Consider the following 24,931-nt stretch of genomic DNA (forward strand, 5'->3'; position numbering starts at 1 on the left):
GTACAAACAGTCGGACGAACAGTGGCACAGTGCTCATTCAGTAAATGCATAGCTAAACAGAAGTGTTTTGAGTCTGGATTTGAATGTGACTACTGTAGGAGCACATCTGATCTCCTCTGGAAGCTGGTTCCAGCTGCGGCTGGCATAATAGCTAAAAGCAGACTCGCCATGCTTAGAGTGAACCCTTGGTATTTCTAGCTGATATGATCCTAGTGATCTGAGTGATCTGTTGGGTTTATATTCAGTGAGCATATCTGCAATGTATTGAGGTCCTAGGCCATTGAATGATTTATATACCAGTAATAATACTTTAAAATCAATCCTAAATTTAACTGGGAGCCAGTGTAAAGACCTGAGGACTGGTGTGATGTGTTCATATTTTCTGGTTCTGCTCAGAATCCTGGCGGCAGCGTTCTGTATGAGCTGCAACTGTCTTATGGTCTTTTTGGGAAGGCCAGTGAGGAGTCCATTACAGTAATCCACCCTGCTGGTGATGAAAGCATGCACAAGTTTCTCTAAGTCTTGTCTGGAAACAAAGCATCTAATTCTTGCAATATTTTTCAGATGATAGTATGCTGATTTAGTTATTGCTTTGACATGACTACTGAAACTAAGGTCTGACTCTAGGGACACACCGAGATTCCTGACTTGATTTTTAGTTGTTTGACCCCTAGAGTGAAGGTATGCGTTCACCTTGAGAACTTCATCTTTGTTTCCGAACACAATGACTTCAGTTTTGTCTTTGTTTAACTGAAGAAAGTTTTGACACATCCAACTGTTGACTTCGTCAATGCATTGGCACAGGGATTCAATTGGGCTGTAGTCGTTAGGCGATAGGGCTAAGTAGAGCTGTGTGTCGTCTGCATAGCTGTGGTAAGCAATTTGGTTCTTTCTCATTATTTGGCTCATTGGGAGCATATACAGGTTGAACAGGAGTGGTGCAAGAATTGAGCCTTGAGGGACTCCGCATGTCATGGATGTCCACTCAGACTTATGGTCACCTATACTCACATAATAACCTCTCCCATCTTAGTATGACCTGAACCATTTTAGGACTATCCCAGTAAGCCCCACCCAGTTTTCCAGCCTGTCAAGAAGTATGTTATGATCGACAGTGTCAAATGCAGCACTAAGGTCAAGTAGTACCAGCACTGATAATTTGCCTGAATCAGTATTTAAGCGAATATCGTTTATTATCTTTATGAGCGCTGTCTCTGTGCTGTGGTGCGGTCGGAAACCAGACTGAAAATTGTCAAAGTATCCATTCAAGCTCAAGAATTTGTTCAGCTGATTGAAGACAACTTTTTCAATGATCTTGCCTATGAAAGGAAGATTTGAGATCGGTCTATAGTTGCTTAATATGGTCTTATCCAGATTGCTCTTTTTCAGGAGGGGCTTGACAACTGCAGTTTTCAGGGAATATGGAAAACTCCCAGAGCGAAGTGAGACATTTACCACTTCTAGGAGATCTGCTTCTAAACTGTTTAACACACTTTTGAAAAATGATGTGGGGAGTGTGTCAAGAGCGCATGTTGATGTTTTAAGGTGCTGTACAGTTTCTTCCAAAATTTTGCCATCAATTTCTTTGAAATCAGACATAGTAACTACTTTCTCGGGTGGTTTGATCTGTCTGACCTCAGTGCAACTCAAGGATGTGCTGATCACCTTTCTGATATTATTGATTTTCTCAGAGAAGAAAGAAGCAAACTCACTGCACTTGTTCTCTGAGAGCATTTCACTGGGAATCTGGCTTGGAGGGTTTGTCAGTCTCTCTACAGTAGCAAAAAGAGTGCGTGTGTTGTTTAAATTGCTGTTTATAATATTTGAGAAGAAAGTCTGTCTAGCTTTGCCTAGTTCCATATTGAAAGCATGAAGGCTGTCTTTGTAGATGTTATAATGGACTACAAGTTTTGTCTTCCGCCACATGCGCTCTACTTTTCTGCATTGTCTTTTCATATTTTGCACTGTTGTTGAGTTTCTCCAAGGTGCTTTTTGTCTGCCACTCTTCTTCCTGACTTTCACAGGAGCAATATCATCAATTATACCTTTAACTTTTGAGTTAAAAGAATCAAGGAGAAAATCAACAGAGTCTGCAGATATGCTTGGTGTTAAGGATATAGCCTTCATAAATAGTACACTAGTGTTCTCATTTAAGCATCTCTTCTTGACAGACACAGATCTAGCTTCAGTGGCAGGAGAGATCAATATATCAAAGAAAATACAGAAATGATCAGACAGTGCTACATCCTTAATAACAATTAATGAAATGTTTAGACCCTTACTGATAAGTAAATCTAGAGTGTGTCCACGATTGTGTGTGGGTCCATGTACATGCTGAGTCAGATCAAAAGTTTTTAAAACAGTTTTGATTTCTTTTGCCATATTGTTTTCTGCATTATCTATGTGAATGTTAAAATCTCCTGCAATGGCAAAACAGTCAAACTCTGATGTAATTGTTGATAACAGTTCTGTAAAGTCCTCAGCGAAGGCTGGAGAGTATTTTGGAGGCCTGTAAATAATGATAAGTAAAATGCGTGGAGCACCTTTCAACACAATACCCAGATATTCGAAAGAAGGGTAATTCCCAAATGATATTTGCTTACATTGATAGATATCTTTAAAAAGAGCAGCTAGACCCCCACCTCTCTTAACAGCTCTGCAGACACTCATAAAAGTAAAGTTAGGAGGGGCTGCTTCATTGAGGATTGTTGCACTGTAGCTGTCTTCTAGCCAGGTTTCATTTAGAAGCATAAAATCCAGGTTGTTTGTGGTTATTAAATCGTTGACTAGAAGTGATTTATTTTTAAGTGAACGAATGTTTAAAAGTGCTAACTTAACAGTCTTACTTTTTGTCCCCACATCAATCTTACTTTGACGTGTAATAGGCACCAGATTAGTTAGGTTTGCTGCACGGCTATTGAAGGCCTTAGATTTTCTATCTTGTAATAGAACAGCAATAGAGAAAGATACAGGCACACTGGGTTCCCGCTTGTTCTGTAAACATTTGAGAAAGTTACTGTTATCAGAGCGGGGACCCAAAACACATCACTGAGAGCTGGTATCAGTTGTTTTTGGTTCACCTCGAGCAGATGGAGGAGGGTGTGGGCCCTGGCGTTGTGGTAGAGGCCGAAGAGCTCTCACAGGAGGGGGAGGGCGAGCTGGGCCCGCAGGCTTTGGTGCGGGTGGTAATGGTGCCTGTCGTTTTTTGGTTGGTATCTGGGGGCTTGCAAAAGAGTGGGATAGTCTGGTTCCAGCATACACCAGTTCTTCCATTTTCTGTGAGAAACACAGAAGTGGCGATGCTGGAGAGAGGGATAGCGTGTCTGGTGAAAGGGGCTGTTGCTCTGGTGTTATAGGAGGTTGTGATATGCTGTCCTGGCTTCCCTGGCTGTTTTCCAGGAAGTCGTCCTTGGGTGTTGAATCTTCAAGCAGTTCTGATATGTTTCTCTGTGGGCAGGGCTCAGCTGAGATTGTGTCTGTGAGCAGAGGTTGTTGTGGTGGAGTGGTGCTATCATTGTCCTTGTGTGATATGTCAACTGCATGTCCATTTTGCTGCTGAAGTGAAGTCCCGTGGTCATTCATACTGTGTCCATGTGTGTGTGTGCCGTTCAGATTGAGTGGATTGGCACAAACTGCAGAAGGATGATTGAGGGAGAAGTAGAAGTTGTCCTTTAACAATCTTGAACCAAGTTTGTTTGGGTGATGGCCATCCCGATGAAAAAGTTGTCTCTGACTCCAGAAAAGATTGAAATTGTCAATGAAGTTTACTCCTTTTATATTGCAGGTTTTTTGCAGCCATGTATTTAGCCCAAGCAACCGTGAAAACCTGTTTGTTCCTCTTGCTGGGAGAGGTCCACTGATGAATGTTTGAACTTTCAGTCTTTTAAGTGTTTCAAAAAGTTCATTGAAATCCTTCTTAAGGAGTTCTGACTGCTCTTTATGAATATCATTCTTCCCCACATGTATGATGAGTCGATTTGCAGTCTTATGTTTCATCAGAATGTTCTGAAGTTCCCTGTTTATATCAGAAGTTGTTGCTTGTGGAAGGCAGCATGTAGTTGTATCCCTGCCGCTAATGTTTCTAATTATGGAGTCCCCCACTATCAGAGTCCTGGGCTCGGCTGCGCTCTGAGCTGAGTGCCGCTGTCTGCTCGACCTTGAGCGCCGGTTAGCATCAGTGTTAGCTACTGGCCCATTCAGTCTGTGTTCGGTCACATTCATCACATTTGGGGATTCCTCATTTACATTCATTAGTACTTCAAATCTGTTCTCAAGATGTATAGGCGGTGGTAGAAGACCAATGTTTGCAATCCTTGTCAGAGCTGTATCTGGGGTAGAGGATGCTACTGCGGCAATATGTGATGCTCGTGACAATCTGGTGTCTCGAGTGCCTTTGGGTCTAGCTCCCTGTTTGTGCCATCGATTAGTAAGTCGATCGGCTTGTTTCTCTATCTGTCGAGGAGCACTAGTTTCATGGGACTCACCGGTATGCTGAGGGTGTTCATGACGAAGCTCTGTTGTGTGCTCCGTCTGGTTTGGTGGTCCCGTAAGTAACTTTGTTTCGAGAACTGCAATCCTTTGTAAAAGTCTGTGGCAGTTAGTGCAGCAAGTAGATTCTTGAACCTGAAGAGGCATTTTCTCTTATCCGTATGAATGTAGGCAGTTGTGTTTTCCTTTCCCGGAATGTAAGCTGGTCGGGTAAAAGAATTCTGCGTTTTTGTAGTAATCCAAACTTTGTTGTCTTAGCACTGTGCTGTTTGCTGAAGTTAAAATTAGGTGATAAAAGGAAATAAAATATAAAATAATAATAATAATAATAATAATTCGTTACATTTATATAGCGCTTTTTCTGAGACCTCAAAGCGCTTTACATAGATGGGGGAATCTCCTCAACCACCACCAATGTGCAGCATCCACTTGGATGATGCGACGGCAGCCATATTGCGGCAGAACACCCACCACACACCAGCTTACTGGTGGAGAGGAGACAGTGATGAAGCCAATCAGTATATGGGGATGATTAGGAGGCCATGATGGACAGGGGCCAAGGGGCAAATTTGGCCAGGATGCCGGGGTTACACCCCTAGGAGATAAAATGTAAAAGCGATAGAGCAAAGCGCGGAGCAGTAAGCAAGAGCGTCCGAACAGTAGCTGAGCAGGAAGAGCAGTTTTCATAGAGAACCTGTTATCCGTCACTGCATGCTGTCATCGCTGTTCTGTGGAAAGAAGACTCAGTTGTTAACTGCTGGATTCTGTACTCACCACTGCTGTTCTGTGAACATAGAGAAACTGCTATCCGCCATTGCATGCTGCCATCGCTGTCCTGTGGTAAGAAGACTCAGTTGTTAACTGCTGGATTCTGTACTCCCCACTGTTGTTCTGTGAACATAGAGAACCTGTTATCCGTCACTGCATGCTGTCATCGCTGTTCTGTGGAAAGAAGACTCAGTTGTTAACTGCTGGATTCGGTACTCACCACTGCTGTTCTGTGAACATAGAGAAACTGCTATCCGCCACCGCGTTCTGCCATCGCTGCCCTGTGAGGGATCCTATTATCCGTCGCTGCACTCCAACTGCCGCTGGGAAGGTGACACCCAGTTAGCTGACGCTGTCCTGTGAAAAGAGAAAGCCCACTGTCTGTTGCCACCCACCTGTAGTCCCTTGTACCCTGCCCGTCACCTACTGCTGACTTCTGCATTTGATCGGACGGTTATTGCCTTCTGCCTACCATATACTGCTCGTTGCTCCCCACCAAAAAGGTCCTGGTCCTCCGTCCAATCCCCGTCGTCCTGTGAAAGAGAGGTGACACTCAGTTATCTGATGCTGTCCTGTGAGAAGAGAAAATCCACCGTCTGTCGATCCTTACCTGTAGCCTCCTGTGTCCTACTCATTACTTACGTTGGCCTACTGTCTGCCATCTGAAGGTCCTGGCCTTTGGACCAATCTGTCCCTCGTCCCTTTTTCCCCTCCCCCCTTCTATTGTGGTCCTGTGAGCAGAGTTTCTCCGTCCCTGCTGTTGCTTAACCGAAGGCATCCGTCCCTTGTCCCTTCCCCTTCCCCCTGTACCAATCCGTGCAAGGAGGTGATCAACTAGCGGCCGACCTGAGCCTTCCTCCACTGAAGCCCCATTCCGATGAGTGGCCCTTATGAAGAGTTCTGGGGCAGTGACATTCCTTTAAAGTGTTTTTATATTCAATAAAAAGAATCAGGTTTTTACATCATGTCGTTGTCTGGCTTTTGGTGTGTCTTGGTGTAGCTCCTCTGGAGTGGTGGTTGTCCTCGGCCCTAGCGGTGACATATCCCTATGTGTCTATCCTTGTCAATATTCGTTCTTGGTCTTGTTTTAACCCTCTGAGGTCTGAGCTGTTTTCTGGGCCCTGGAGGTGTTCTGACATGCTCTGACATTTCTGGTTATTTCTGTTACTTGTGACATTTTCATGGCTAAAGTCTAATTACACTGTATTCAGCACAAACTCTGCTACAATAATATATCAGCAGCATGTATGTAAAAGTTTGTAGTTTTGAGATAATGACATTTATACGTGGTTTGTGAAAATACAAAAAAAAATTCTCACTGAAATAAGGCCATGAAACCCATACTGATTATTTCTTCACAAGACTTTTGAAAATTGTATGACGTTGCCTAGAATATTTGCTGCAAAACTATGTGAAAATCACCCTGACTGCTCATTCAGATAAGACAACATATTGATTTAAAAATTTTACGACGTGTTTTGTGTGAAAAAGCTTTATACGGGAGCTCATTAATATGTAAGCTTTTCACACCTGAGAAAGACAAAGAACCTCCCCTAACGGCCCTATTAGGAGCTATCAGGCCCTGTCATTCTGAGCAACCTTGCACAATACTGTAAATGAGGAGATTTAAAAAAGAATGGCTTTTAAATTGTTTGGATTTATTTACAACACAACATAATCCAAAGATACACAACAAATGCCAAAAAAGCACTTCAAAGACAGAGACCTTTGTGCCATTCCTAAAAACATTGTACATACCTTTCATTTCCAAGATTTTCACTTTACCATGTTCACGTACAGAGACTCATGTGAATGTTGAAGTCCTCAGTGGCATCTGGGCCCTGAAAAAAAAAAGTGAACATACTGATATCAAGAGAAAGGCCTGCACGATTTTGGAAATAAATATTAGATTTTTCTGGATTTTTCAAAATATGATACATTCAAACGCAATCGCTATCCAAAATATGATACATTCAAACGCGATCGCGCTCAAATATAAAACATTATGGTTACCATATACATATCTACGTTTGAGCAGATATCCACAAACACAGTAACAGTAAACACGGGTCTAAATATTATAATATTCCCCATATATCTAGCAACAGTTCAACTGCAACGTGACATTTATGCAACAATAACAAACTAATATGTAAGAATTTCTTACCTTACATCTTTCTTGTCTTCAAATCGCGTTCTTCTTCTTCTGAGGTAGCCTAAATCCAATGTAAGCTCAGGCACGTCTTTCAAACTCGACAAAAAGTGAAGTGAAGTGTTTTGTTGTTGAGCGAGTTCGCGTTCCATGTGGAGATTTGCATGTGAATATCTTTTGCGCGAGTGGGCGTGGCCAAATTAACTGTAATGAGCAAGCGTTTGAGAAGCTGGACATCTTGTTGGTTTTACACAAATTACTTAAACAGAGAATATTTGTTTTCGTTTTGAATCCGATCATTTAAAAGTACACACTTAAATGTTTATAAAGGTATATGGCTCATAAATGTGTGACAAGTATTCGCTGAGTTTTGTTTCAGTTTATAGACGTGCTCAAGAAAAAAAAGTTCACCGCGACGGAGAGGCAGAACGCACACCCTGTTTATTTTCTTTATTTTACAAAAGCACAATGTTTTGATTTGATTGTAAGTGGACACATACAAAAGGAGAAATATCACAGATTCTTTTTTTATATTTCTTTTTTCTGTATACAATGTGGAGAAAATCCAGCAAAACGCGCCTGCGCGTTTGTCGACCTCAGAGGGTTAATCCCCTTTGTACGACGAAGGAGATTTTTGATAAGAGACTGTGATAAACGTTATGGTTCCATGCGTTTTAATTCCCCGAGCATAATATCATATTCTGCCTCCTCGTGATTCCACACGAGGGTCGGGCTGCATTAACACACAAAGAGAATCTTCCCGCCCGAGATGCTCTAAGATGATTGGTCCGCGTACGCAAAGTAGGCGTACGTTAAGTCTTTCCATAAGAAGACCGACCTAGAGTTCTCCAGAGAGCACTTTTTGCGAACCCTCATCATTCGGTGAGAGAAGATCCATGGCTCCTTCGGGAGCTCTTCTCCGTTTTTCTTTTCTTTACTAAGTTTCATTTTCATATTCGCCTCTCCCTCCACGAGGGAGATGAACTGTGAATTGTTTCGTTGGTAACTTCACGTTCGGTGAACCTTTAAAACTTCACGCGAGTCTGCTCACACCGGAAGACACGGGAGAACACGCACGCCTTCACTCAGAACGACACACGCGCCTTGTGCCTCAACACAACAGACCACATGCAAGTATCGAAATCTAAATGCTGGTTAAAGTTGCCTATTCCCTTTTTCAAGGTGATTTGATTTCTTGTTGTCTCTCTCAATGGTTACATTGTCTGTGATTTTTGCCATAGCCTACTGCGATCTCTGATCGCCCATTTTGTTTTCACTTTCCCCTCTCTCTCATCCTTTTTTCTGTCAGTCTATCTTTCTCTAATTCTGATCATTTTATTCCCCCTCTTACTGTTATTCGTTACCTTGTATTGTTTAACTGTATGTTCTGTACATAGACATATAATCCGTGTATATACATATATTCTGTGTGAATTGTAGTTCGATGTATTCTTAGTAGGGCTGTGAAAAGATTAATCGCGATTAATCGCATCCAAAATAAAAGTTTGTGTTTACATAATAAATGTGTGTGTACTGTGTAACATTATTTTGTATATATAAATACACACACATGCATGTATTTATTTAAGAAATATTTGCATGTATATACTGTATATATTTAAATATAATTTATATTATATATCGCCGCTGCCCGATGAAACTCACGTATGTCCAAAACGGTTACTTTTCAGGAAGTGAAAAAAACACCGTAATTCTAAAGCAGTTGAATAGCGTTGTCATATTTGGTACGGCATCTTTAAATGTAACCATATTCTTGCCAGTGTAATGATATAATCCACATTTGACCAAAATCGAGTTTAAATGGACATACGTGCATATTTTACAGTAACGGTGGTCGATACGTGTTCTTCCGATCATTAATTAGAATGGCCAAGTCGCGTTTCATATTGACAGATGAATAGGCTACGCTCATTTTATTAAATAGCTTACATCTCAGTTTATTAAAATACGCTCAGTTTATTAAATGTTATTAACAGACCCGTGCGTTAACATCTCCTCAATAAACAGTGACAATTACTTCGTCTAGACCATTTACCGGTAAATAACAGTTGTGAATATATTGCGAATATATAATAAACTTGAACAGTTGTCAAAAACAAACATTTGCTGATACTTTACCTCACAGAGTTATTCGGCTATACAATGCTGAGCTTCCAGAGACGCTTAGACCGGCGAGATGCCGCCACTGGGCGGGAGATACGCGGCGTGATTGACAGCTTTGACACCAAATGGATATACGTGAAAATCAGATGACATGATTTCACAACTTTTCATTGGTCATTTAGACATGTGAAACATACTGTATACGGAAATGAACCTGGACATTCTATCCGTCGAAAAATCTCAAAATCGGCAAAATGGACATACGCGGTTTTCATCGGACAGCGACGATATAAATATTAATATTTGTATATATAAATAACACATTTTTCTTAAATATATACATGCAAGTGTGTGTATTTATATATACAAAATAATGATACACAGTACACACACATTTATTATGTAAACACAAACTTTTATTTTGGATGCGATTAATCGCGATTAATCTTTTCACAGCCCTAATTCTTAGTTCAATTTTATTAAAAACTATATATACTTGATTGCTTCTGTCTAAAATGCCCATATTACGAAGTCAATGAAATGTTGATCCTAGCTAAAGGCTTTACGATTTGTTATCAGAACAAATTTGTTTATAAGAACAGGAGAGTTGTTTTCATGGCCAGAAAATAGCTTTCTTTGAATTATAAGAAAGAGATAATTTTTGTTGAGAAATTGTCAAGTTAATCTTACGGCCGTTTTGCTGGACAAACAACCATTTGATAATTACATTAATTTCAATTAAGGGTTATCTCATAGAATCGATCTGAAATAACTAAGATTATTGATATATGAATGAGGAATTATAATTCGTTGTGATTGATTATTCATATATAGCCTACAATCGATCTACTTTCAACTTTGATAATTTAATGTAACTGTAATATGCAATATATTAATCATATTCATGAGTAATTATTAGAATTCCCTATAGATCATTTGAGCTAATGCTAATGTACTACCCAGTGCGGTTACATGGATGGTGGAGAAATTTAGGGGCATATCAAACTTTGTTTTATGAGCAATTCAGTTTCAATCTGTGGATATGGTTATTAATAATTTTTGCGCATTATGAAATTATGAAATTGTGAGAAGTCGCAAAACGCGAACTCACTCCTAACTGACTGAGGCAAAAAGCCGAAGTCAGTAACGTTACATTTTAACAAGTTGCTAAAATATGCCTAGACAATTTTAACACTGTTAAATGTGAGTAAACTGCAGATCATAATATTAAACCTGTGCCTGTAAAGACGAAACAAACTCTTTGCAGTGTACATGTTAATATTATCTAAAACCGCCTATTAAGACGAAGAAATCTTTTTTTAGTGCGAGACGTAAGTCTGATTTGGGCGAGTTTCCCCTTTTCAGCAGTAGATAAAAGGCCTAAATTAATTTTCGCTAGTTTGAATTGTTAGTCCAATAATGTTCAGCTATGACGATTTCTCCTGTGGGTTACTCAGTGACTTAGCTACTCACTGTGAACTTACGCAAATCAAAAATCATATAAACAACACAGGTTTGATGATAGATTTGTAAATTGGAGTTTTGTTAGATTTAGGGAAAATCTAAGTTTTGTAACAACAGGAAAATATACTGTCGCGTACGTTTTTGTGTACTAGCAAGGAAAAGAATCCTGCAAACACCCTTCTGTGCAGTAAACTGACACAGAAAGATCCGCTGAAATCTGAATTTTGTACTCGTGATTTTTGCAGAAAATCGACGCATAGAAACGCTCTTAATTTTTGAATCACATTGTAATGGGTTGTAATTCCGCTGACTAAAACACCAGAGGGCGTCAAGTGTTTAGAAGTTTCAAATTACGCCCGCCTTCTGACTTCAGCCTGCATGAGCGCAATTACGCCATCTCGTGGCCGTTTCAGATAATACTCTCTTACTGCTAATTTCATTGTCCCTGTGATGATTGAATTTGTGGTCAAACTCTCAATAATTATTTGCATTTACAGCTTTGCTTATGCAGATATTATTTCGGGTTAGACCATTTTCCTGCTTTTTGACTGCTACACTTGTTTTAAGTTTGGTTCAAACGAGATTTGAATTAAAACTTGGATTAAGTTCTCAGTCCAGCCATTGATAGTCCACTTGGAAGGAGGTACGCCACCTGGTGGCCACCACCTTCTAAGTCGGTTTATTGAGCTCTCTTTCCTTTTTTTTTTCTTTCCTCAATTCTGAATTGCCTATTTTCTACTTTTCTCTTTTGATTATTTTATAATTATTGATGATACTTCACTGTTACCATTAATTATTATGGGATATTATTCTGAGTTCTCCTTTTACATTTTCTTTACATGCTCATTTAAATTTGATTTAAACTAGTTTGAATTTTAAATTTAAATTGAGTTGTCTATTCAGCCACTGATATCCACTTGGAGGAAACAGCACCATCGTGTGGCCTTGTGGATACTAAGTCGGCATCACTATTTTCCTCCTTTCACTCTTTTATATCGTCTTTCTCTCCTGATTATTTTTATACATAGGACTGATACTTTAGTGTATCTGGATTATTATAGGATATCATTCTGATTTTTACATTTCCTTACATGCTTATTTTAAATTTTAATTTAAACAAGTTTTGAATTTTTAATTTGAATTAAGTTTTCTGTTCACCAGGTTAACCTGTTAAGCTTCACCAGTGCGTGGGCGCACTGAAGCGTTTTTTTATTTATATAGTTCAAAGTTACTATCAGATTTAATGTTATACCTTGACAAACTATACATCATTAAAAAGATATAATACTCAAGTTTCAGTATTTGACCACTATTGTATTCTGAGAAACTTATAGTGACAGTTATGTCTTAATTTGTGTCAGGAGTTATGAAATGAAAAAATGAGTCGATACCTTTAATATGAATTATGCGCGTCAGCCGCTTTCATTCATAAAAAACTCCGTGCTGTCGTCATGACAGCGATACACAAAACAACGTCCTTCAGGGCTTTTAGCTCAAAAATGTGCAAACTTGGAGAAACATTGATATATTCTCATAGATTCACGTCATATTTCTAAAGACAGGAATAATATTTATTGAATTTATACCCAAATGTGTCGATGTAATCATTGTGAGCGCTTCTTACTGAGATGTGCAGTGTTTTCAATTCATACCAATAGCCTGAGGGCGCTATATGCACAAAAAATAATCCATATATGGAACATGAAGAAGAGCCATGATCATGTGACATTCCAGGACGTCACTGATACACACAAAGCTAACAAGAGATCCCGCTGTAATATGCAGATAAAAGATGTTTTGAAGACAATAAACATGTTTGCTATGATATTTGATTTGCCTGTGTTCTTCAAGCCATGCCAGGTATTTTCATAATAATAGATTATATTTATAATGTAATGCTAATCGATATAGACTTTATCATCGTGCATAAAACTATAAATAATGTTTTCTGTCTGATTTTTTTTTTTATCTGAAGCCAAATTAGATCAGAGAAGATTATTTAAAACACTCGATTGCGTTATGAAGTAAGTTTGGAGCACAAACATGGTTTTAATCTCATAAATGGTCGTGTATTGATGGTGTGCTAAGCTAACATGCTAGCTAGCCCAGGTGCACCTGCCACCAGGGGTTATTCTTTTATGAATTTTGTTCTAAATAAGAATGCTTACTGATATGTTTTAGTGCATTTGACCACTATTTAGTGCACTTCAAATGTGAAGTGAGAACTTTGATAAAAGAAATTAGGGATTGAAACCCTATGAATAGCATGTGAATAGCCAGTCGTTAGTAACTATAATGCAGACAAAAGAAATGCATATTTAGAGCCATAACCAGTCTGGAGAGGTGTGAATGTGTGCAGGGGGAGACTGAGACTGAATGGGGCTCGTTTGCACCACAAAACAATAGAGACAAAAGACTGAATGGATGCTTAGAAGACGACTAAACATCAGTAGCATTTTTAGAGTAGCCTAATCAAAATAAAGTCATGACATGATCTTGAAAAACATTTAACTAAATACAGAGTTTTAGACTTATTATCTTCATATTTTAAATATAACATGGTCAGACATGTGGCTTTAGCTGTAGTGCATTTCTAGATTGCTCCAGTGCCAACTTCAATTTTATTTTCATTAATATGTTTCATAAAAAAAAAATTCTAATAACTTTACAAAACTTTGAAGCTATTTAAAAAAAAAAAATCATTATGACAATAATTAATTCTACATTTACAATAAACTACCAGGTGTCAGCTTTCAAATGAGATCATACTTGTGCTTTTAGTGCAAAGGGTTCATGAACTGTATCTGTTTCAGTTTGGGTATGTCATTTCTGGGGATTTTTCAAAAGTGGGGTTGCAGCTTAACAGGTTAAGCACAGAGAGGGAGCACGCCTCCTTGTGGTGAAAACCAGCTACTGCGGCCTGCTTCTTCTCCCGTGTTTCAATCCTGTCCCTTTCTATTTTGATTTTTAATTTATTTCTTTTATTTTATTTCTATTTTTTTTTCCCCTTCTCTCTTTTGGGTTAGGTTATTTTGATAATTACAATCATTATCATAATTTCCTTTTCGTTTTATTATTATTTAGTAAAAATTTGACTCTGATTGCTACATAAATAATCCATTTGGTTTAAACAAACTAGCTTTAATTCACTTTAAGTTTCACTTGTTTATCCTTTGTGTATTTATAGGTGGCATTCACTAGAGCACTGTGGTGAGTTGCAGTCATCTCTGCTGGTTTCACGCCAGCAAGGTTGCCCGACCAGCGTTACCAACACTGGCTGTGCGTGAATCTCGGTTTCTTTTATCTCTGTCCGTCGTTGCGGCCCGCAGTGGCGACATCAGCAATTTGGCACTCTAAAGGTAGTCAACCAGTCCAGCCGACACAAACAAGGCAATTTCTGGGACCAAGTACCTAAACCGGGGCCTAAAAAGAGGTCACTCCTTCTGGGAGGGTTCTGGGGAACAGCCCAATTTTGCAGTGCTGTCTGGCGGTTGACATCTGGGCTTGCCAAGTTGTGTTTAAAGTCACAAGCTGTTTGAGAGGGCGCAACGCGACACAGAGTAACGGAGGGCCGAGGACACTGTGGTTGCGTGTTTGGGAGCGCCAGGGAGGCTGACCGTGCCCGTTGGTTTCCACCTGAGAGACTTCAATTCACCGCAGGTAAACTAAATCTAGCCACAGAACACTAGATATCTCCCGGATATTTTAAGTGTTTGGCCCATCTCTTCTCCAAGCCACACCATCTTCCTAGGTTTTCTACCCCGATAGCCCCCACTCACCTGTTGGCCCTATCACCGAACCCCTAGCAGTGGTAATAGCTTAGGCCTCCTTATTCCCCCTAACACATAGCGTGTTATTATTGTTTTATCTCATTTCAAGTGGCTTGTTTCACTTTGATCTTTTCTATCCTTTGTTCTGTTGTGATTTGGTTCTTTCATTTCACCTAGAGACAGTAACCTGTGAGAGCCACCAAGGAAGCTAAATAATAGAGCGACAAACCAAGCAGCCGGTGTCATCACGTGACCCGCGAGGCTACTGCCTGTCAAATCTCTAGTTCGGGTCCTTCGTTGACCCAAGTTAATTGGCTCCGCAAACTGTCTAACTGTTTGCATCAGTTAGCCCCAAAATTCTCATAAACGGCATAGCCCGTATGAGTATAGCTTGTTAACCGTAGAACGAACTTGCATTGGTCTCTCTGTGTGTGTGCTGTGTTTCTCTCGCCTACAGCGAAGCCAATATGTCCCGTGCATCCAGTCCCGCGGTCCGTCGGGAGCACCTAGCGACATGGCTGGAAGCGATGACGAACACCTTCCTTCCCAAGGACGCCAGTGACCTGCAGCATCTGAACCAAACGCAGCTGGATACTGAGCTGGACCAGCTGATGGCACAGGATCCTAGCCAGAGTTACACCCACAAAGAACTCGCCAGGATCACCGGGACCCTAGCTCACCTCCTCGTCGCCCAGGCACGGCTCAGCGAACGGAGCAATATCGACCTGGAGCAGCAAGCCGCAACGCTAAAGCTTCAAGCGGAAGAGGCCTGGACGGACCAGGCCCGAACCCAGAGCCGCCTAGATCAGCTCCTCCTCGAGACCCAGAACCAGCGCGAGAAAGAGGACACCACAGATCCAGAGCTACAGAAAGAAGTAGAAAGACTTCGAAATGCCCTGCAAGATCTTCACCTCGACGCAGACCAAAGAGAACAGTTGGAGAGAGAAGCCCGAAAAGAACTTGACGAAAAACTCCACAAAGTGACGCTCTCCTAGAGAGAGCAGAGACTGAACTAAAAGAAACAGACACTAAAGCCAGGGCCTGCGAAAAACACTTGCAAGCGGCCCGAGCTAAAATCGGCGAGCTTACTCTGCAGAGAGACGAGCTCCAAGATGAACTTGACACTGTTCATGCAGAACTGAAACATTCTTACAGATTACAGAGTGGCTGGAATGGAGAAACACACACCACAGAGTTTCTCCCGGCCAGCCACTCCAACCCTTTCAGCCAAGAACCCAGAGCTGAAAAGGGGGGTGTAAGCCCACGGCTCAAGACATCACCAGCCAGATTCCAAGACCACCTGTCAGCAGCGAAGAGAGGACCCCTCCAGACAACCCATGCCACTAACCACGGCACGGCCCCCCGAGAACTTGACAAGCTAGCTCGAAGCATTCCTATGTTCAATCCAGATCCTGCAGGAGGTCATGACGTTCACGCTTATCTAAAGGACATTGACTTTCACTTGCAAACTGTCGCCAACTTGACAGCTTGGTACAATTTGTATCTGTTAAGAATCACGTCCAATTGTGATGTGAGTAGTTTTCTAGACCGTCAACCAGAGACTGTCAAAGCAGACTACCAACAGCTAAGACAAGCTTTGATTCATGAATTTGCTGATTCAGACGAAGGGTTTATCAACGCTATGAACCTCAAACAGGGCCGACTTGAAAACCCACAAGCCTACTACAGTCGTCTACGAAAAGCCTTTTTCGGATCACGCAACGAACCAGGTATAGAACAGGATGTCAACTTTAAAACTCTGTTCATCCGAAACCTTCATCACAGTTTGAGTTTTCATATCGGACTCTCAGCATGTCCGCGTAGCATGTCTACACAACAGTTAAGAGACTTAGCCCATAAAGCTTACACCAAGCAAAAGACTATTTCTGAAAAGACTGTGAAAAACCCCACAATCTACTCTGTCTCTGAACACTGTTCAGAGTTGACCCTAGAGGGCGCCCAACAACACCACAGTCACAGACCTTTTTACAGAGAGTCAAGACCGTTCCAAGCCAGCAGAGGGCAGCACAACCGTGTTGGTGCTCGTCCAAAGCACCAGAGCGAGCGCTCTGAAAGATTCTGGGACCGGCGACCCAAAAAGAGCCGATCCCCACCGTCCAGGACACAAAGCCCCGACAGCCGGCAGTGGAACCACTCTCGACACGACACTGGTAAGCTCAATCCTGAGCCCACATCAGAAAAACACAGCGCAGCCACGTCTGAAACAGCAGAGATCCTGAGTGTGCTGAAAGAGCTTCTTTACAGGAAAACGCGCAAGGAAGACAAAGACGAACCAGACATCTTATGTCTAAGCATAAGAACTGAAACCAACACCCTGTCTAACTGCCATCTGACTGAGCCAAGCACCCCGAACACTGCTCGTCATCCACAGACCACAGAGCTAACTGTCACATCACAAGGTGACAGCATCACCCAAGCTCCACAGCTGACAGCTGCACACCTTGAACGAGACAGCACAATCCCTCACACCAGGTACCACTATCCCAAGGTACCAGAAAATGCTGTTCTGACTAACTGCCTCCGCAGCGAGTGACACGAGACCGGTCCTAACCACCCATCGATCGTCACACCTGCCCCGATGCCAACATTCCTGGGCAACCTCGTCGAAAAGGGGGTGGGCCGAAAACTCCTCCTGAACATCACGTTGGAAAAGGAAGTGAGCATGGAAGCCCTGATCGACACAGGATCAGACATTACGGTGATCTCATCTCAACTTTTCAAAAGACTCCAAATTGAAGCTAAGAGACAAGATTGAACTCTTACACCTCAAACTTGTGAACTGAACGTGCAGTCATACAGCCAAAATGACATCCGGCTAGAACAGGTAGCTCACATTCACCTGACAATTGGTCCTTTGAGTCTAGTCCATCCCGTGTTCATCTCAAAAATGGACACTTTTCCGTTCCTCATCGGCAGAGACCTTCTAGATCGCTTTGAACCGTTACTAGACTTGAAACAGCTCAAAGTCTGGGCTCAAGTACGAGAATTTCACTCCCTCCAGTCACAGCCAGACTGTCAGGTCACAGAGGTCACGAGAACTTCTGCCAGAGCCAGACTGTCAGGTCACAGAGGTCAGGTCAGGTCACAGAGGCTGCGTGAACAGAACCACATTCTGGGTTGTGCACCGTCTGACATCACAATGCCAAGGCTTGTAATGCCATGGTGCAAAAGGGGGATAATGCCAATGTATTTCCATGACGCATCATGTGCTGCACACCGCAGCACCAGAGCCACTGACGAGACACTGAAGCAAACGACATGCCTGCAGCAAGATGTGGCAAAACATGGGCCAAGGCGAGCTAAACCTAGTTGCCACCCATAAAGTAAAAAGACTGACCTGTCCAACCAAAGACAACCCTCGCTGGCTTCTTCCTCCCCTTTTTCTCTCTCTCTCCCTGTTGTCTGTACCAGGTTGCTGCTGTGGTTCGCCATGCTGTGCTGTCAGCCAACCAGAGGACAGCTGCCACCGAGAGAACAACCGAGACTCCTGATCACCGACTACAGGACCTACACCCAGCAAGTGCATTTTCGACTCATCCAGCCCCACCCGGCCTACAGAGCACACTACCCCAGCACCGTAGCCCAATACAGCTGGGCAAGTGCCCGATGGACAGAGGACTCCCTCTCTCACGCCGAGGCCAAGGTCGAATACATGTTCAACCAACTTGAGAAAGTAGACTGTTACACAATCAGGACTCCTAAGCACCAACCACCGTTCCAAACGGTTCCTGGGAGCGTTGCTCGGAGTCGCCGCTGCCGCCAGAACTCTGTTTAACATTGGTATGTCCAGTGTCAATGCAGCGAACCAGACAGTGAAATCCATGGAACCGCTGTTTACTATCTTCCAGAATGACTTTGCCCAGACTCAACTGGTTACAGCGCTAACGACAGACATGCTGTGGGAGGTTAGCTCCTCCAATGACAGCCCAGCCACGGGAAGAACCCCACCGTACATGATACCCTCAAGCCTTGTGATAACTGTGCTGGCTTCCGCCATCAACATGTCAGCTGACCCTCTACAAATACACCTGGCCTACTCTCTGGGTAGTGCCATCCCACTCTACGTCGATCCCGAGCAGAGAGAAGTGGGCTTTCTCCTAAATCTGCCTATCATCGAGTCAAACCGAATCTACAGACTTAAAGACATTGTCAATGTTGGGTTTTGGGAAAGCAACACCCACATCAAGACACACATTCCAGATGTGGTAGCCAACCACGACGGTAACCCACAGCTGTACCTGGCCCCAAATCTGCACATGTGTCCTGTGCCCAAAGACATCCATTATCTCTGCCTTAGCAAACCCTTCCTCAGAGACAACGCTGAAGGAATCGGCGGGTTGCAACCCCTGGTCAGCGACACCCGCTGCCCTGCCGAAGCTAAGTCTCGCACACAAGTCACAGAGACACAAGCAGAGATTGCAGGTGACAGATGGCTCGTCAACACTCCCGTGCGTACAGCTACTCTAACTTACAACCAGCATGATACAACCAGCCGTGTCAACATGCTCAACCAGAGGATGTGGATTCAAGTACCGAAAGGTGCCATCCTACACCTTGATGACCTTGGCATTGTACCATCTTCCGAGCAAAGAGTACCGGACAGCACTGGAACTCCCATCCTCCAAGAACGACAACTTCACCTTAGATCCAGAACTGGGACTCAGGATTGAGGAAAGGGGGTCCCAACTCATTAACACAGCCCCCGAGCACTGTCTCGACGGCCCGTTCTGAACACTTCATCTGCGGTCCGAGCCTGTACCGCTGCCGACACTGCGCTGTGCATCTCTATGAGGGAATCCCCGGAAAGGGGGTGCCAAGTCAGAGACCACGCCGAACCGCCGCAAGCTGAATCCTCAGCTTCTAAGGACCACCTGCCATCCTACCATCATGGTCCACCTGCTACACGACCATCATGATTCACCTGTCATCTGCCCATCGTGATGATTGCCATCCGATGATGTCCACGCAGGGACTTCATCCTACGAAAAGGGGGACTGTAACGAATGTGCAAGAATCATGATTCTGTTTTCCCTGCACACAAAACTCCAGAAGCCTTGTCATTATAAATTTTGGCAAAACTTTTAACGTTTAACCTGTAAATGTAACTCATAGCCCTGGAGCCGCTAGGTCTGCCTTGTGGCAACTTTTACGGCTCCCCCGAGAACTTTATAGCACCCTAGACGCACTCCAGGACAATGTTCTGCATTCCAAACCCCCTTTCTCTCTGCACCAAAGAGACCCAGGTGGCCAGGAGATCTCCACACACGCCACACACCCACACACGCACACACGCACACACACACACACACACATTTACACACGCACGTCCTTTGTATGTAACTCAGACTTGTATCTGACCTTCCTGTATGCATGTTTTATTAGTTTTGGTTTTGATCATATAGTTATGATCTTCTAGTGTTTGGCTCCGAAATGTATTTTTGAAGAATGTTTCTCCAAGTGGAATCGCACCCCGTAACCCGATCTCATGGCAGGTCATAAAGTTTATGGCTTCAGCAGCTCATCCAGTTCCTCTGCAAGAGAGATAATGGAGAACGCAACGCGACCGACATTCCAACACACATTAACACACACACATTGACATATATGGACTTCCACTAGTAAAATTTCATTTTACCAACTATTACAAATGTACAAAGAGTGTTCTGGGTGATTTGCATGTTCCCCAGTGTGATATTAGAGTAGTTGTGTTTTTGAATTACAGTAATGTAATCTTAAAGTGCCTTTGTTCAACAAAAGAATGTATCCCTGTGTCTATCCTTGTCAATATTCGTTCTTGGTCTTGTTTTAATCCCCTTTGTATGACGAAGGAGATTTTTGATAAGAGACTGTGATAAACGTTATGGTTCCATGCGTTTTAATTCCCCGAGCATAATATCATATTCTGCCTCCTCGTGATTCCACACGAGGGTCGGGCTGCATTAACACACAAAGAGAATCTTCCCGCCCGAGATGCTCTAAGATGATTGGTCCGCGTACGCAAAGTAGGCGTACGTTAAGTCTTTCCATAAGAAGACCGACCTTGTCCAGAGAGCACTTTTTACGAACCCTCATCGTTCGGTGAGAGAAGATCCATGGCTCCTTCGGGAGCTCTTCTCCGTTTTTCTTTTCTTTACTAAGTTTCATTTTCATATTCGCCTCTCCCTCCATGAGGGAGATGAACTGTGAATTGTTTCGTTGGTAACTTCACGTTCGGTGAACCTTTAAAACTTCGCGCGAGTCTGCTCACACCGGAAGACACGGGAGAACACGCATGCCTTCACTCAGAACGACACACGCGCCTTGTGCCTCAACACAACAGACCACATGCAAGTATCGAAATCTAAATGCTGGTTAAAGTTGCCTATTCCCTTTTTCAAGGTGATTTGATTTCTTGTTGTCTCTCTTAAAGGTTACATTGCCTGTGATTTTTGCCATAGCCTACTGCGATCTCTGATCGCCCATTTTGCTTTCACTTTCTCCCTCTCTCTCATTCTCTCTCTCATCCTTTTCTGTCAGTCTATCTTTCTCTAATTCTGATCATTTTATTCCCCCTCTTACTGTTATTCGTTAACTTGTATTGTTTAACTGTATGTTCTGTACATAGACATATGATCCGTGTATATACATATATTCTGTGTGAATTGTAGTTCGATGTATTCTTAGTTCAATTTTATTAAAAACTATATATACTTGATTGCTTCTGTCTAAAATGCCCATATTACGAAGTCAATGAAATGTTGATCCTAGCTAAAAGCTTTACGATTTGTTATCAGAACAAATTTGTTTATAAGAACAGGAGAGTTGTTTTCATGGCCAGAAAATAGCTTTCTTTGAATTATAAGAAAGAGATAATTTTTGTTGAGAAATTGTTAAATTAATCTTACGGCCGTTTTGCTGGACAAACAACCGTTTGATAATTACATTAATTTCAATTAAGGGTTATCTCATAGAATCGATCTGAAATAAGATTATTGATATATGAATGAGGAATTATAATTCGTTGTGATTGATTATTCATATATAGCCTACAATCGATCTACTTTCAACTTTGATAATTTAATGTAACTGTAATATGCAATATATTAATCATATTCATGAGTAATTATTAGAATTCCCTATAGATCATTTGAGCTAATGCTACCCAGTGCGGTTACACCTGTCTTGCATAATCAAAAACAATAAACACATTGTTAAAAAAACTGCACTGCTATCCTGATTTTTCTAATACTAGGGGTGTATACCTTGCCAAAAAACAATGATAGCATTTGCCCCCCGTTGATACCGATCAACCCCCCTGGCTCATGTAGGCTTGGAACGACTTAGAGTAAATGATGAGAGAATTTTTCTTTTTGGCTGAACTATACTTTTAAGCCAAGATAAGTCTGCATGTGTTAAATTATATTTTTGTATTATAATTTATATTCTTACAGTATATGTAAGATATTTTATACTCTTATAGTTTTGGTATCTAATAAATTCACTTCCCCTCTGGGTTCGCTGTGCATGTTTTTGATTGATTCCGTTTTTTTGTTTTTTGTTTTCAGATCCAAAATGAATTTATTCTGCAGAGATGTTTGAACTTCAGATTGGTACCAGTGCTGTTTCCCAATGCTAATCAAGTAAGTCTCCAAAAACAAAATGTATGTACTAAGCCAGGGCATGAGACGAAATACATGTTTGAAAGGAAATATATATATATATATATATATATATGAAGATGGCCGTAAGTTTACAATCTGTTGCTTTCTCTGCAGAGTCATGTTCCACTGTGGCTGCAGAGCACTCGTCTGTACCGGTGGCCTGAAGATGCTAAAGACCTGTTACTGCGTTTACTCAGAGAAGAGAAATACATTGTCCCTCCGCTGGGCAAAGAGCTGACGCTCACTATCAAACCCCTATAAGAGTTTATCTCATTACAGCATGTTTCACCTCAAAATCAAAAGAAAAAATAGGAAAGCCTATTTTAGGACCATCATTTTCATGAGAACTAAGGACATTGTCCCCAAAAAATATTACAAAAAAGACAAAATAAAAAAAACAAGATCACTCTAAATAATGATTCTTATTACCGCAGTGTAATTTTACTGGATTACAGTGGTTTCTAAACTTCTTCATAAACACGTACATTAAGACACTCTCAGACATGTCTGAGAGTGACCTTACTTGCAAAAATCCTATAGGATTTCTTTGAAACATTGTAATTAATACAGTACTACAACTAATCAACTTCAGTGGGCTTCTCTTTGTGTTTGTGATGTGAAGTCTCCTATAAGTGCCGTCTTAACTTCTTTGGCTTCATACTGTCAGAAGCTTTATATTTTGAGGCACACATAAGACTGTGGTCTCTCTTCATTACCCACCGTTGTACTGGTAATCTGATGGTGAGATATGCCTTGTCATATTTTCTTGTCTTTAAAATCAGTGTCTACACCGGACGCAAGGCTTTCTATACTGGACACAACAGACAGCATAATTTAATTGTGTTCTATTATTTACTTATATGTCAAGTAGCTGCATAAGCGAGATCATTTTGCAGTGTGGTCTTGTATCACCCTGAAGATGTTTCTTTTCCATACCAATCTGCTGACTGTACAGCCTCCCCCTTTTTATAACTTTTTTTAGGTAGGAGCACTACAACTGAAAAGACTACAGAATGACTGTTAGATCCTATGTTCTGTAGGCGCTCTTAATGAATGCTGTAAACGTGGTGAAAAATACACATAGCAGTTAATTAAACATAGCCTACTCCTAGCCATATTTGAACATTTGTAATTGTGTAATTTAGATGAATTGCTCCTGTAGCATTTCTCATTTGTAAAACATTGTTTGGATTAAAGCATCTACTATATGTCAAGCTGTGATGTCTGATGACTAGATTAAACTTGCCAATTTTTTTTTTTTAAGACGATTTGGTCAGAACATCTTTATTCAAAGTTACTTTAACACTCTGTAGAGTGTGACCATATGTACTCTGAGCAGAGTTAATTTAACTCTTTTGCTGTGTAAGATTTAATTTGTTGGTTAATGATTTAATATACTGAGCACTGCTGTAGTTTATATCACAACACTCTCCAACAACAGAATGTTACTTTTAATTATAATTAGAATCAAATTAGAATTATATCTTAGTTTTACCAGAAATATATCATTTGTGATTGCATTTTCTAAAGATATGGCCAAATGTGGAGTCTACTAATAACAGCAGTCGATAAGCAGGAGCAGGATTGGGCACCCCTGATATTCACATTGGAAATGAAAGATAGACACGGTTTCCACCATCTCTTAATTACAAATTTTAAACCAGTGTGCTGTTAACTGGCCTGCCTACACTCTATCTTTTTGCCCTCAAGGCCCCCCTATAAGGAAATATTCCAGGGCCCACACAAGACTCTTATGGTTCTACATAACACCATTTGACAAATATTCTGTATAGCACCTTTAGAGATAGGTGCTATATAGCACTTAAAGTGGTTCCCCTATGATTACAAGCCAGTGAACCACTTTTAGTGCTATTTAGCACCATTTTTGTTTGAGATTACCATTGTGCTGAAGAGCAGAGCCTGTGCTTCAGTCTATGAAAAGAAGAAACACTGATGATATGCTGCATGTTGCTTTATTTAAAGGCATTAACTGTGTAGTTGCTGATGCAGTGATAGTTACATTGGAGTTTTACAGAGAGTGTTTCACAAAATGAATCCAGGAAATTCTTGTAAAATAACTTTTTTTTTGTTAGTTTTTTTGTAAAACATTGTTTAAAAAAATTATGATATAAATTATAGTATTTATATGATATGATATAATCAGCCATGGATTTCAAAAGAAAACCAAACTGGTGGGAGGAATAAGTGCTACTGCTTGGTGAATTAGTCGAACAGTGAAAACATGTTATAAAAGGTTCAGCTCAACATTAACCAGCGCTGACAAAGATGATGCCTGCTCTGTCCAAACGATACCATTTGATTAACTGCTTGTCGTCAAACATTTCAAAAATATTCTTCCTCTCCTGAAAGATTAGTGCACATCTCTGATCTCCGGTCCACACAGCCCCTTTTCCCATGGCCCACATGCCTCAAAGACTGACGGACCTGGCGTGACAAAACTCTGGATTAAAGACAAGGGTCACACATGGGCCATAACTCGCCCG

The 24,931-nt window shown here is 41.4% G+C and overlaps 1 protein-coding gene across 1 annotated transcript in view; it reads left to right on the plus strand.

Moving 5' to 3' along the window:
- The window catches only part of traf3ip2a (TRAF3 interacting protein 2a), a 126,277-nt gene extending 102,587 nt beyond the window's left edge, over positions 1-23,690 (plus strand). The window contains exons 9-10 of the mRNA XM_079887730.1: positions 22,332-22,406; positions 22,542-23,690. Of these exons, the coding sequence (XP_079743856.1) occupies positions 22,332-22,406; positions 22,542-22,688 (222 nt within the window). The 3' untranslated portion in view covers positions 22,689-23,690. The remainder of the gene's footprint in view (positions 1-22,331; positions 22,407-22,541) is intronic.
- The last annotated feature ends 1,241 nt before the right edge of the window (positions 23,691-24,931 follow it).

Source organism: Squalius cephalus (assembly GCF_949319135.1).
Source record: "Squalius cephalus genome assembly, chromosome: 12".
NCBI classification, from domain to species: domain Eukaryota; kingdom Metazoa; phylum Chordata; class Actinopteri; order Cypriniformes; family Leuciscidae; genus Squalius; species Squalius cephalus.